At 47.5% G+C, this 14,355-nt stretch overlaps 2 protein-coding genes across 3 annotated transcripts in view; both read right to left on the minus strand.

Annotated features, from left to right (window-relative positions):
• Positions 1-246: 246 nt before the first annotated feature.
• On the minus strand, positions 247-2,265 carry PLD6 (phospholipase D family, member 6). The gene is made up of 2 exons (XM_004685055.2): positions 1,836-2,265; positions 247-575 (listed from the first exon to the last, which is right to left on the minus strand). Exons 1-2 carry the CDS (start codon positions 2,263-2,265, stop codon positions 328-330), a joined length of 678 nt encoding a protein of 225 aa, XP_004685112.1. The 3' UTR covers positions 247-327.
• A 3,257-nt stretch (positions 2,266-5,522) lies between these two features.
• The window catches only part of FLCN (folliculin), a 19,947-nt gene continuing 11,114 nt past the window's right edge, over positions 5,523-14,355 (minus strand). For both annotated transcript variants that reach the window (XM_012726677.1, XM_004684519.2), the window contains exons 7-13: positions 13,978-14,069; positions 12,605-12,795; positions 10,394-10,507; positions 9,517-9,640; positions 7,730-7,861; positions 7,520-7,625; positions 5,523-6,859 (exon numbers count right to left, since the gene is read on the minus strand). In XM_012726677.1, the coding sequence (XP_012582131.1) occupies positions 6,658-6,859; positions 7,520-7,625; positions 7,730-7,861; positions 9,517-9,640; positions 10,394-10,507; positions 12,605-12,795; positions 13,978-14,069 (961 nt within the window). In that variant the 3' untranslated portion in view covers positions 5,523-6,657. The remainder of the gene's footprint in view (positions 6,860-7,519; positions 7,626-7,729; positions 7,862-9,516; positions 9,641-10,393; positions 10,508-12,604; positions 12,796-13,977; positions 14,070-14,355) is intronic.

A 14,355-nucleotide genomic window follows, 5' to 3' on the forward strand; every position in this document is an offset into this window, starting at 1 on the left:
ACTTCTGGTGGAGGGAAAAACTTAAGACTCATCCCCAACCAACAATCTGATGGTGCAGGAATTCCCCTTTCCTTCTTAACCCCATCCATTCTTTCCTTCACGTTTTAGTATTTTAATGAAGGAGAATTTAGTTTGTGACTTTCTAACACTGAGGTTCTCTCCCAAAGAACGCAGCCTGACACCAAAACCCAAAAGGCCCCAGACTGAGCTCCGGGGAGGCCTGTCCTGTCTACAGGTCTGGTCTGCTTGCAGCTGTAGGTACCAAATGTCCTTCAACATTAGCCAGCATGCTCTCCTCCAGCCCTGGAGACAGACGGCGGCACGGCTTCAGTGACCTTTCTTCTTTTGTGGGAAAAAGGTATACTTTGTGGGGTTAAACTCTTCCCAAATATGCTCAAATTCTTCCAGAAAAAGCCTCACATACTCTTCATCCTCCATAATCAAAACATTTTCTCTATTGTTCTGAATGGCTTGTGTGGTCCAGTTGAGGGAGCCGGTGATCAGCACCTTCTTGTCCACTATGGCAAACTTGTGATGCATGTAGCCAAGGTCCTGATCGTGTCGAACCTGAATACCTGCAAAAAGGGCAAGTGAACCTTCACTACTACGGCCTCACACGCGGCTCTTCGTTCACACACAAGCTCCTCACTGTGCACCAATTTCCAGCTACTTATTTTGCCGTTTGCTTGCACTTGGTGGGAAAGGGAAGCTTGTCATGTTTAACAAGGGGTGATGGCGGAGTCCTGGTGCCCCAAGGAGGAGGAGGACTGCCAAGGAAGTGAGGCGCAGTTCCCACAGCCCCCAGGGAGGAGGGGCAGCAGAGGCAATGGCAGATATGCCCATACCCCCCAAAACACAAAGAGCCATGTGGTCTTGTACAGTCTGATGTTGGTAGCTTTCTGGTGGGTCTGAGAATGCTATTACCATCAAATTCTATGGAACAAACATTTGTTGTTCCTGATAAGGACACCTGTGCTGTTCACTCTTTACACTACTCAATTTCGTCTGAAAACAAACCTTCATTCACCAGGTCCTGTGATTTGGTGAGGTTTACCCACCCATGCCTCTAGACTCTAAATCCACAGCATAATCCTTCAGAATTACCGGTTCTGGAAGAGCGATAATCCCATCAGAAGTAACTGAGCACAAATCACAGGCTGGGGTTCACCCGAACTAGGGACCCACTGAATCCCTCCCTCTGACACCCTCAGAGCCTGGCTTCTCTGGTTCTCCTTCCCCTCTCAGGCTTGCCCTTTCCTTTTTTTAGAATGGGAGGCAGCGCCGGCCTGGTGGTGCTCATATAGGGGTGTACAGTCCCTGGCAGAAGTGAGAGTTTAAAGGCAACCCCAGCCGGGGACACGTCTCACACCCTGTAGCCAACCCGCCAGCAAGGACCATGAGCTGAACCTTCAGAACAGAACAGACGGCTCTGACCACCCCATCAGACACAAGGCCCTGGCATCCACTTTCCAGTTTCCATCTGACCCTACCACCTACTGCTACCCTGGAGCCCATCCCGCTAGGGGCAGTCTGGACAACCTGTGTGAGGTCTTCTGTGCCTCTGCCAGGTTCGGGGTCCCCTAAGCACGTTCTGTCTCACATTCCAGGGTCCAACCCCCTGTCTCCACTAACTTGGAGTTCCTCCCAGGTAAAACTCCCGCACCTTGCAAAACCACCCGGGGAAATACATGAGACCCCATATGTCTCAGGCCTCTGACCCAGTATCCGCCTTTGCCATTCACCTGGGGCTCGTATCCCCGCCCTGCCCCAGTCCCCACCCCCCAACAGGCTCCTGAGCCCCAGGCCTGGAGTCCCCAACACCCTGCCTCGCCTACCTGCCTTGCGGAGCAGCCCGATCTGCGAGCCATTGAGGGCCATGTAGTCACAGTCGGTGATGACCCGGACGCGCACTCCGCGCTGATGCAGCAGTTGCACGGCGCGGCCCAGCTGCGGGCTGGAGAAGGCGAAGAGGCAGAGCTCGAGGCTGGCGCGGGCCGCCAGCAGGGCGCGCAGCAGGCGGCTCAGCGAGCTCTCGCCGTGAGGCAGGCTGCATGGGCAGTCCGTTGAGGGCTCCTCCGTCCCCGCACCCGGGGCCTGCAGCAGGGCCTCGGTGCAAGTCACCTGCGACGGAAAGAAGAGCACCTCGCGCCGCGACCGCGACCGCCTCCCTGCCCGCAGCCAGCGCAGCACGGAGGGCAGCGCCTCCAGGGCCAGCGTGAGGCCTACTGCCATGGCGGCGGCCACCTGCCAACGCAACGGCCCCATGCTGCAGGGGAACGCCACTGTGCTTACTGCGCCTGCGTGCCCTTAGGCCACACGCGCAGTGCCCACCACGCCTGCGCACAAAGGGCACGTGGTTCTGGTGCCCACCACGCCTGCGCACTGGGTGGCCACGTGTTCACGTGCACTCTCAGGGGCTTGCTGCAAACCGGACACAGTTCCCCATGGAACTGTGCAGAGGCGCCCCTGCCAGCCAAGTACAGGGGACCACAAGCACCCTGAATTGATGCAGTGAGCGCCCCGCGCCCCGTGCCCCACGCCTCAAAGCCAGAGACTACTCGGTGCACCTGACACCACCACTGCCTGCAGACAGCCGGGGCCCTCCTCCAGCCATATGACAGCGGAAGGACCTCTGAGGTCACGCCTTCACGTGGCCTGAGTGGGATCAGCTAGGTAAGGCTGGGAGGAAACCAGCAGAGAATGCCGGATAAACCAAGCAGGTTTAGTAGGTGGCAGGATTTGACCCCAAAATGCTGAAGATCACAGTGTGGTGGGGACAGCCCCAAGTCAGGGGTTTGATCTTTTGTGTTTCTTCTGACCCTCCCTAGATGTTTATTTGAAGACGTTTGTCCCACTTTAAGCTTAAACTGAGTGGAAACTAATTCAGAGGTGCTGTCTTAGCAGCACTGCTTGCACCTGTCCCTTGGGTGGGGCTTTTACTTGTCACTGGGAGGGAAAAAAAGAAGAAAGAATTCCCAGTTTTCTTTCCTGAATCCTGATCGGGAATTTGCATGAGAAAATCAAAAGTCCGTTCTGTGGTTTTTAAACGATGACAGTCCTCTACAATTTCCTTTCTGTAACCGCTGACAGTCTTCTTGACTCCCATCAGTTAAATCAACCCCTGGATGGGAAGAAGCAGCTTTGGAAGTAACTTCAGAAGACTATTAGAACCAGGACTATTCGAAGACAAGACTGGCTCTAGAACTGCGCTTGGGAAGTATGAGTCTCAGCTATCCCGTAGTATCAGAGAATGGGAATATGTCCAAAGAATATGAACCTTCAGTGGCCAAATCTGGAACAATTTGAGAATCAGAAAAATGTAACCAAATATATAGCTAGAGGTATCGGCTGCTTCACACCTAGGCTTCAGTGTAGCCTCTTGGGACAACTGTCTCATGTGAGCCCTTTGTTGGCTGGAATGTTAAGAGATAGGTGACTATACCTAATCTTTTATTAATATGTTATATCCTTTGTCCCCTTTAATCTTTTTCATTCATAGGTTATTTCATCTAATAGAGCCACTTACTATTTGCATGGAGTATCTTTTTACATCTTTCCACTTTCCATTTGGACCTATGGATGTTTATGGATCTTAACTGAGTCTCTTGTAGCCTACAATTGAATCATGTATTTTTATCCACTCTGGCAATCTGTCTTTTGACTAGGGAATTTAATCCACTTATAGTAATTACTGATAAGGATCTAACTTCTGTCATTGTCCTATTTATTTTTCTTTGTCCTACAGCTTTTTTTTGTTCCTTATTTCCTGCATAACTATCTTCTTTTGTGTTTGATTATTTTGTAAAAAATGTTTAAATGCCATGATTTTCTTTTGTATATAGTCTACAGTACTTTCCATAGGGATTGCATTTAACATCCTAAAGTTACAACCTTTGAATTTGATAGCTGCTTAACTTAAAAACAAAAAACTCTCTTCTACAGCTCCATCCCCTCCCCTTTCAGTTGTCAGAAAATGACATCATTATGCATTGTGTACCCCAAACAAAAACTAAAACCTCTTTTAAATACATTAGTCTCCTAACTCATATAGAAAACAAGATTTGAAATTGGAAACCAATTACAGTAATATTTTTACATTAGTAATTATTTTTCTTAAGGACATTAGTTTCTTAAATCATGTAGAAAACAAAAAGTAATTACAGTAACACTAGTTTTCATAATTGTCCATGTATTTTGATTTTCACTTGACACCTTTATTTCTCTGTATGGCTTTGAGGTATTCCATTCCAATGTCCTGCCTTGCACCCTAGTGGTTTCTCCCTAGAGCATCTGATGATCAGGCCTGGTGGTCACAGCCTTCTTCACCTTTTGCTTATTGGAAATGTCTTGCTCACTACTTTCTCACTTTTGAGAGACCAGACCAGATACAGCATTCTTGGTTGACATTTTTTCCTTTGAGCACCTTTGAGTATACAGGCACCGTTTTCTGCCCTACTGTGATGAGAAATCTTGAGTGGAACTGCCATTATTTCTATTGTTCTCTGCCCCTTTCTTACTCCTTCTGGGACTCCATGATCTAAAGTTGGGCCTCAAGGTGGTGGTGTACCCCACAGATCCCTGTGGCTCTATTTGCTTTCAACCTTTTTCGTCTGTTCCTTAGTATCAGTAATATTCCATTGTCCTATCTTCAAGTTCGATTTTTCTGTCTGCTCAAACATTCATTTGAATCCCTTGATGAACTTTGCATTTCAGTTAATTTTATCTCGACTTGTTTTTCTTATTTTGTCTTTGTTGATATTGCCATTTTTTACACATCATTCTCTTGACTTTTTCCACATCTTCCTTTAGTTCTGTGAGCATCTTTAAGACAGTTATATCTGCCATAAAGTCCTTTTCAGTGATTCTGGAATCTTTGAGTAGTACTTACTTCCTTGTCTCCTTATTGTTCTTGTGACATTTTTAGACATCGGACACTTGCGCCTAATGTGGAGATAGTATAAATCAGCCTCCCCCTTCCCTCATTTGCTATTTACTTTTTAATTGTTGAAAGCTGTCTCTTTGCAGAGGGTCAACACAATAATGCCCACCTCTTTGACTTCTGTGCTCAGGGATCAGAGCACAGATCCACAGTAGTTGAAGGGGAATCCTTTTGCCCTCCCTTGCTCCCACAAGATGTGGCAAAGCTGATCCAAGAACGTGAGCACAGCTGCCTGCCACATGGCTGAAGGGCTGGGGTGGGTAACTGCCACTGTGCTGGGTTGAAACTGACCTAAATGAACAATTTACCACCCGGTCTTCCTCTGGAAGCTGCAAATCTTTGACAAACTCCAGAGATGCAAAATAGTTCTGTCATCACTGGTATATATTTTTTTAAGATTTATTTATTTATGCACACAGAACTGGGGTACAGGCCAGAGTTGCAAGGATAGTGCAAGGATTCACCAGAGACAGAGCGGGGAGCAGAACAGGCAGATGGAGCAGCGGGCGGGTCAGGAGAGGTCTGCTGCGCCATGTGGGTCACCTCCGGGGTGGGGATGGAACTCATGCTGAAGTGGCTTTAGCTTCTTAGTGCTGTGCTTTAACCCGCTGTGCCACCAGGGAGGGCCCCATCACTGGTATTATTTTTAAGCAGAGTATTTTCTGTAACTGATTGTTTATAAATTTTATTATCAAACCAATAAAATCCCCTAGTTAACAGTATACAAAAATACATCTTTATTGTGTTTCAGTGTTCTTACAAGATACAGAAACCTAGTCATATAAACTTGGTCTTCATGTTAAATATAAACAAACAAAATATAAACAAATCAGCAAAACTGCTGGAAAATTCCTCTAAAGCATGAGTCCTTATGAAAAATGTACACTGGGATGATGAAGCTGTCTTTTAGCAGCATACTCTGAAAAATGCTACTGCAGCCAAATGGAAAGTTTTACGAAGCAGTAGGGAACAAAGTGATGTAAAACTATGGTGGGTTTCTCAACTCCATACACTGAGCCAGGCAAATCAGATGACGGATCTGACACTTCGGCACTGCATCATCATCTTATCAAAAAGAGCAGGGACTTGTTCTGTACAGGGCAGTTTCACTGCCAAACAGGGACGCATTTAGTCTTGGTAGTAACATGACTTTAGAACATGAATTCCAGAGGATCCAGAAGTGAGGAGTAAATCCACTCCTCCCTAAAAGCCTTTCCTACAGCCCTAAAAGGATTACTAAAAAATGTCTACGGATTGGTACATGAACTGAAAATTCAAAACTGCAGCAAAACTATACAAACATATACACATATCCTAGAACTCTTGTTGAAGTTCAAAACACAGAGATTCCAACTCTAACCCCAAAGAGGGTATGCTGTTATAGCCGGGGCTGGCCTGTCTTCCCTAAAAATGCTGAGTTCTACGTCCTTGAGGCAGGAGATGCACGTTTTCCTGTCAGCCTCTCCACGGGGGTGCAAGGGGGCTGCTGAACGCTGCAGAGATGGAGAAATTCAAACAGCCTGCTGAGCTGTTTGCCCACAGGAAGGCAAAGTTCAACCCCAGGTTTCTGTTACTTGCTGGGAAATAGCTCAGTGCCAGCAGTTCAGAAATGGGAGGATCATCCGTGACTGCCTAGAAGGCTTGTCTCCGAGCTGGGTGGCAAGGATAGCCGTCAGCACTCCCAGGAGGTACGCGTAGGACACGCCCCCACGGTGGGGTCAGTTTCGAGGCTCTGAAGTCGTGGGGCTGCGGACAGTAGACATGAGGTGTGACTTGTAAGTTTTGCTCAGGCCGGTCATCCAGAACTTGAGCAGCTTGACATTGTCCTCTTCGGAGGCACCAAGGATACTCAGAAGCTTCTGTGTGTCTTCTTTGGGTCGACTGTCCACCTTGGTGAACTTAAAAAGGACTTTCACTTTGCTGTAGAAAAACAAAACCAAACACTCAGGCCCCTTGGCCCCTCGTCAGGGTGCTCGCCGGGGGCCCGAGTGGCCCCAAGAGCAACAGCTCCGCAAGCAGGGCTGGAGTCCAACAGCACACGGGGCGGCGACGCAGCCCCCGCTGCTGCTTCCGGCTGCTCGTGTGCCCGGCAGCTCTTACCCTGGGAGTGCAGCTGGCACACAAGATGGGCAGAGAAAAATGTTGCACTTAAATGCATGAAAGGACTGGTTGTCCTTTAAGTCACTGTATTATTTTCAGGGCAACTAATTAAGTTTGACAAAAATGACTAAGAAGGCAGGAAGAAATAATTATGCTTAATAAATAGGAAGCACCTGTTATCTGATTTCCAGATATTTAAAGCTAATTAAGTGGCAAAAATAACAGCTTCCCCAGAGGCAGAAATGGTCGCCCCCTCTCACAGAGGAGCAGCCTGGGGACAGCAGACACTGTGTCACTGCTAACATCACCACTAAGGTCAGCGGCAGAGCTGGTACTGAACCCTTCTCCGAACTCTCCCTCCCGGTGGCCGGTGGCCACGGCCTTGCCTCTCTTTCTGGCAATAGTGTCAGATTCTCCTCAGCAGGGTGCACGAGCCCTCCTGTCAGCAGGCAGCTCCAGGAGCCAAGCAGCAGCACTTACTTCATCCACTCCTCCTTGAGGCAGACGAGGCACTGGTCCACCACATCCACGGACAGATTCTGATTGGTCAAAGCAGCTTCCATTTTATTCAGGATGGTGGGTCCCACTGGGGGTAGAGATGGGGAAAGATCAGCATGGGGGAGCGAGGGACCCAGCGCTTTCTTCTTATTCCTGTTCTGGTGAGAGGTAGCCCCGGTCAGCAGCACCCACCTCGGTCTGCGGCTACCGGACTGCCACTGGTCACCACAAACTCGTACTTGCTGAGAGACTGGTCATCCTCACACCCGGCGGGGTGCAGGCTGGAGCGGGTGGCTGCGTGCACCTCCACCACGACAGCAAATTCTGTGGCAACACAAAACCCACTGCTCTGTGAAGCGCTCCTCAGGGTCTCCTTAACCAAGTCCACCCCACCCTGCCCTGCTAAATGATCTTAATAGGGAGAAAATACTGGTGAAAAGTCTCCTAAGGTCAGTGCTTTGGTACTCCAAACCTTCACTAGCTTATTTGGGAAGAGTGTGAAGGTCTATTGAACCAATAACAACAGTTTTTGTACGCAGTACAAGAACCACTGGCTACTTCATGACCTCGTTTCATTCAACACAACACAGCCTATGGGAGCAGTTCCACTATTAGCTCCATTTCACAGATGGGGAAGCTGGGTGACTCGCCCAAGGTCACACAACTAATGCTGGTAAGAATCCAGCTCTGTGAAGCCAGAGCCTGTGTCCCTGACACGACTCAGAGAAGGCACTGCCTGAGGGACTCAACCCACGAGCAGAGGTGCCCGCTGGGTGGCTGGGTGCCAAACGAGTATGCAAGTGCAGTGACTGCTCCTCACAGACGTGCTCCGCCACGTCACTTCCCTGGGAGGACAGGTTTGCACCTAGGCTTTATCCTGAACTTCCCAAAAGATGGGGATGCTGTTAGCTTCCTGGGTCTAGCCACTGGCAAAACCAGGCTGAGCAAGCCCCCACTGTCCTGATGAACGTTAAGGATGGATTTACAGCCTACAGGAGGCACGAAAAAGTTGGATAGGACAAGGACTGTGACAGAGGAAGAGAGCAGAAAGGAAGTCCACAAAGCCGACAGGACACGGAGGCATCAGCCTTCACTGCGGGCAGCCTTTGACTCACTCACCAGAGTGGCATGACTCTGCTGCCCACCTGCACTGCCCCCCACCCCTAGGACCTGCACTCTCCCCTCTCTCTAAGCACTCCCACTCCCACCCCCAGAACCATGCCACAGCCCAGTCACCCTTACTATATGGGGGTCCAGGCTAACACAGGCCTATCTTATCTGTAGGGTTGACTCCTGCCTCCCAGGTCAGCAGGCAGCACCCTCTAATGCACTAAGATCCAGTTTTTGGGTGCTCCCTGGTGGCACAGCGGGTTAAAGCACAGCACGATGAAGCTATCCGCAGCTACTGCAGCAGAGTTCAATCCTCAGCCAGGGAGCTGACCCACATGGCGAGGCAGACCTCTCCTGTCTTGCCCACTGCTCCCCTCAGCAGTGTGTTTCAGTCAGTCTGCCCATTCTGCTCCCCACTTCGTCTCTGCTGAATCCTCTCACCCCCTGCATCTCTGCCATGTACTCCAGTTCTTGCATAAATAGATAAACCATTAAAATAAAAGGATTGCATAAATAATTTTTTAATAATTAATTTTTAAATAATTTATTTATTTATGCATGCAGAACTGGGGTACAGGGACAGTGAGAGGATTCACCAGAGACAGACTGGAGAGCGGAACAGGCAGATCGACGAAGTACACTGCTGAGGGGAGCAGTGGGTGGGTCAGGAGGGGGTCTGCCATGCCATGTGGTCACCTCTGGGGCAGGGATCGAACTCGCAAAGAAGCGGCTGCTGCTCGTTTGCAGTGCTGTGTCCTAACCCGTTGCACCACTGGGGAGGGCCTAAATAGATAAATCTTAAAAAAAAAAATCCAATTTCCTTTCTGAGCCCTTAGGTATGGTACTCGGCTCCAATGAAAGGCACACACCTGAAGACAGCACGTGGGAAGGGATCTGCACCTGAGGGCTGAGCCCCAGGAAGTTACACCGGTAGGCCTCTTCGTACTGGCTGCTGTATGGGATGATGCGAACACAGCCCACAGGCAGCATGGTCTGGAGAGGACAGAGCAACTCAGAATCCACACAAGCCAGAACTTCCCACCACCCCATCACCCGTGTCCCAAACCCCCACTGTGGCTGTCCTAAGCCTCCCTCTCTGCCAGAAGGCATCTCTGGTCACTCAGCCCCACAGAGAGGCCTCAGTCTAACTCTTACCCTGGTAGCTGGTCACCTGAGACTTAGGCTGCCTTTGCTTTGCAGGGTTAATCCTTACACAGTTCCTTGACTTCACAGGTATTTCTCTTTGACCTCCTTGCAAATAGATTCTAAGGCTTCTGGGAGATTGTATCAGACTCATTTTTGTACCCTGCTAGGCCTGGGCAGATAGCAGGTATGCTCACACTTTCTGATGCTTCAAGTACATCCATCAGTCCAGGCCTTGGCACCCACCACAGCCCTGGGTGGAGACCACATGCCACCCCCACATCCCACTGAGCTCACTGAGAACCCTCGGTGCAGAGGAACACATGGTCACCCAGACCTTGCATCTGTGACAGCTGTGCCCACTCTGATGGCTTCAGAATGCTGGACCAAGAGAAGTAGACAGGCTAGTTAGCTATCAGCCTTTCAGGAGAGCACAGGCTCGTTCCCTGACCTAAAAATCATAAATCACTGGCATGGGTAAGATTCAGGCTTGAACCTCTCTACTGATAGAGCCTAACATTCACACCTACAGTCAGGATTATTTTTAAGAACACTTAGCAAATACTGCCCTGCTGCAAACACATAAGAAAAAGGTGCTCTTACCCGAAGTACTTCAAAAGCTGATTGGACCAGGTCTGCATCTCTACTTTTCCAGATGACCTGGTTCCCCATGAGAACATGCCAGGCCAACATGCGAAAAGATGGGGCACCCAGGACCTGAAAAATTGACCCAGATCAATTTTTTTTCACTCCAAATGAAGTGTGATTTCCCCACCACTAGTTTTATTTACTTATTTTTAAAATATATATGATTTATTTATATGTATATTTTATATCAAAGTTCATTTTTGTACAATGTTTACTTTCTTTTTTCAGAAGCAGTCCTCATAGAATTCCAACCACCAGTTCACCTGTTCAGCTTCGCCATAGTCCCTCGTGTTCTTCCTGCCCTCATTCTGATCCCTTTTCCTCCCCCTGCCCTGCAGAATGTCTCTGATTGATAGCTATCTGTTTATTTTTTGTTTTTTCCTTGATCCCTCTTTATTCATCTTATAAGTTAAACTATGTGGTATTTTCCTTTTCCCACCTGACTTATTTCACTGAGTGTAATCCCTTCTAGTTCCATCCATGTTGCTGTGAATGGCATTAGTGTATCTTTTTTGATTGCTGAATAGTAGCCCATTGTGTATATACCATGTCTGCTTGACCCAGTCGTCTATTTTTGGGCATTTGGGTTGATTCCACATCTTATCTATTATAAATACCTATGTATATTATAAATAAACATAGGGATGCATGTATCTTTTTTTATTAATGATTTTGTGTCCACTGGGTATCCCTAGCAGTGGAATTGCTGGGTCATAAGGAAGCCCCATTTTTATTAGCAGGGTGAGGAACCTCCATACAGCTTTCCACAGTGATTGGACCAGTCTGCATTCCCACCAGCAGTGCAGGAGAGTTCCTTTTTCACCACATCCTCGCCAACATTTGTTGTTACTAGTTTTTTAAATATGTGCCATTCTCAGTGGTGTGCGGTGTCCAAATGAAGTTTTTTATGTGTTTGTCTAGAATCTTTCTCTGTATAATGAGGAAAGCTAGTTCAGGTGTTAAATAAGAAAGTCACTTATTCTTGGGGAGGGCGGTGACTTGCCCAAGGTTAAAAGAGGGCAGGCAGAAGTCCCGGCATCACAGCATGTAAGCGTCTGGGAAGAAGGGTCTGCACAACCATGTTCACTCCCAGAAACACCATCCTGAGGCAATCAGCTCAGTATTCAGAGCCACTAGTTTCTGAAAATACATTTTATAGTTGTTATTCTTTTGATCCAGGAATCATTAAAGGATCATAATTGCTTTCAGTTGTCCTGTCTTTACTCTACTTTTAAATTAGAACATTCCCCCTTCTATTAACTTCAGCAACAGTATCATCTTAGAAGAGTTCCATCTGTAACCTTACAATTTATAAACATAGCTAAAAATAACATTCATAATCAACAAAAAGAGGAGGCTACAATATTATATTTTCTCTAACTCCAGTAGCCACAAAATATTCCCATCTCCAGTGGAATTCAAGATTCCTCTCATTTGGAGATTCATATGTGCAATTACGAGGATGACTACAGCCAAACCCAATATTCTGATGGTTGTTTTTATCCAAAAGTCCCACAGAGTATCTGCTATTTAATCAATTTGTACTCCATTTTCCAAAATAAAAACAACTCTTTTGATAAAATTCATGCTTATTGTAAAAACAAATGCAGAAAAATATCAAAAGGGACAACTTACCCATTACCTAGTGACCACTTCCTCGCACCTGACTTTCATCACAGTCAATACTGCTGTAGTTGACTTCTATCCCTTGGGGAGTGTGAGTGTGAGAGACTGTGTGTGTGTGCAGATACAAATTTAAGTTTGTAAATCCTACAGATACTACCTGTCCATGATGTTCAACTGTTTGCACACAATGATTATGGGTGGACATTCAGGTAGTTTCCAATTTTTTGTAAGAGTCATCACTCACAAGTTGCAGCCCAGGTTATATGCAAACCAGTAATACTGCTAGTCAATACCTTTAAAAGGGTTTAGAAACACAAGATTAATGGGCTGACAATCCAGGCCAGTCTTAAAGATAACACTACATCATCCCTAAAAGGGAGTGTTGATCCTGTGACTAATATACCCTAGATGCTGAGTGTCATCTTCAGCCGTTCCCCAAACAGGTTCTTGGTTACCCCTCACAACTGTTCCCTGCTGGGAGGAGAGGGACGGGGCTTTTTCCCTAGTTTCTGATCAGGGCTCTAGCCCCCCTCCACCGACCTGCCTCATGTGCCGAAGGGACTTGAAGACTGACAGCTTTCGGGTCTGCCAGTTTCCACAGTCTGAGAGCAAGGAAGCATCTGCTGAGCATTTGGTCAGCTCCCGCCCTTCTGCACCATCTGGCAAGGCAGGGGCTTTGTCCTCCTCCTCAGCCTCCGAGTTGTCCCAGCTTTCGGATTCTTCTTCTAAGTCTGCAACACAAACCACAAGGACAATAATGAATATGCTGCTCCTTAGGTTCCTCCATTCCCTACATCCAACAGGCCCAAGTGACTTTAGCCCAAGGCTTCTTGCAGTTAAACTGACCCCAGTTACTGAATTCTGCTTTAGGCCAGCTGTCGATGCCTACGCTACATATTGCCACTGGAGCCCTGGGCGGGCCGAGGGGCCAGCCTGCTGTGGGCTCATGCTGCGTTGTAAAGCAGGCACTTGGGCGCTGTTCACCACTGGTGGGAAAATTCACACCAATGATGAAGAATACTGAGCTATTACTATTACTTGAGCTGTTAATTAAGTCCTCAGTACTTTCCTGAGGGTCCCCTCACACATTGTTTTATTTAATCCTGTCACTGTCCTGAAGTCTATAATTTTACAAATAGAGCAATACTGATTTCAATCAATCTTTTGCGACAACCCTCACAAATGAATACACTTTTATTCCATGTCACAAATGAGACCCAGGGAAGGGGTTGTAGCTGTGCACACATAACACATCAACACAGAAGAGCAGGATCTGAAGTAAAGTGTGTTTCCAGACCCCTCTGTGCACCGTCTTCCTGATCAAGACACAGTCCCAGCATGACCTAAGCTTTGCATGCTGCATTTCTCTCTACTAAAAGGGGATATACTTGGCTCTCTGTAAATAAATCTCACCAACAGAAGACCTTGACCATCTTCTCTAGCCTAGAAATGTGTGATCACTACAATTAAAAATCCTAGACTTGACCCACCTATGAGAGTATGAGGTCACGCTGCAAGACTTGGAGCCCTGACCATGAACCTGGGGAGGGCTGCCCAGATAGCAGCAAGGTTTGGGAACCACCACCCTTGATGGAAACACAGGGTCCCACTGAAGTGTAACATTTTTCTGCTTAGGAGCAAAAAATGAGATACTGTCTACAAAGATAAATACTCAGCTGTCATAAAGCAGAGATAAGAAAACTTTTAATAACCCATCCTCTCCGCAGACTGATAGGCCCCAAGAGTGGATCTTCTTGAAGGAACTCACAACCAGGGATAAAGGGCAAACATTTGCAGAGGTGCCTCTTGGGCTGAATTTATTCACCCCTGGGGCACATCATTAGCCTTTCTGCCAGCACAGGGGAGGGTCTCCAGCAGTCACTGAAGACAAGCTCAAGCACCTCCCAATTCACCTGCAAGCTTTTCCATCTGGACCAGGGTGTCCTCTGTGGGTGCACCCTCCAGAAGCTTCTCTGTCAATCGGCTGCCACATGCCTTCAGGAGCCTAGAGAACAAAGTGCCATGTGTGAATTTTTCTTGCAACTGAAAATCTAAAGTGTAGCCAATCAAGCCTTTTGATCTTACATAAGTTTACAGAAAACAGGATTATAAAAGAACATGTGAACACTGTGGTGTCATTATTAGCCAGATCCAAAAGGGAAATAAAACACAAATGACCAACAAAAGGTATGGGAAAAACCTGGCTGAAACAGTACAATTTTTTTTGCTTTAAAAAAATACTTCAGGGCCCTCCCTGGTGGCGCAGCGGGTTAAAGCACAGCACTGAGAAG

This window comes from Condylura cristata, unplaced genomic scaffold (genome assembly GCF_000260355.1).
Source record: "Condylura cristata isolate star-nosed mole 26May11 unplaced genomic scaffold, ConCri1.0 scaffold00017, whole genome shotgun sequence".
NCBI lineage: Eukaryota > Metazoa > Chordata > Mammalia > Eulipotyphla > Talpidae > Condylura > Condylura cristata.

Coding starts and splice junctions, on each gene's coding strand:
- PLD6 (XM_004685055.2), bottom strand. CDS start 2,265: ATGGGGCCGTTGCGTTGGCAGGTGGCCGCCGCCATGGCAGTAGGCCTC. Junction 576..1,835: donor CGGGCTGCTCCGCAAGGCAG/GTAGGCGAGGCA, acceptor CCCTTTTTGCAG/GTATTCAGGTTCGACACGAT.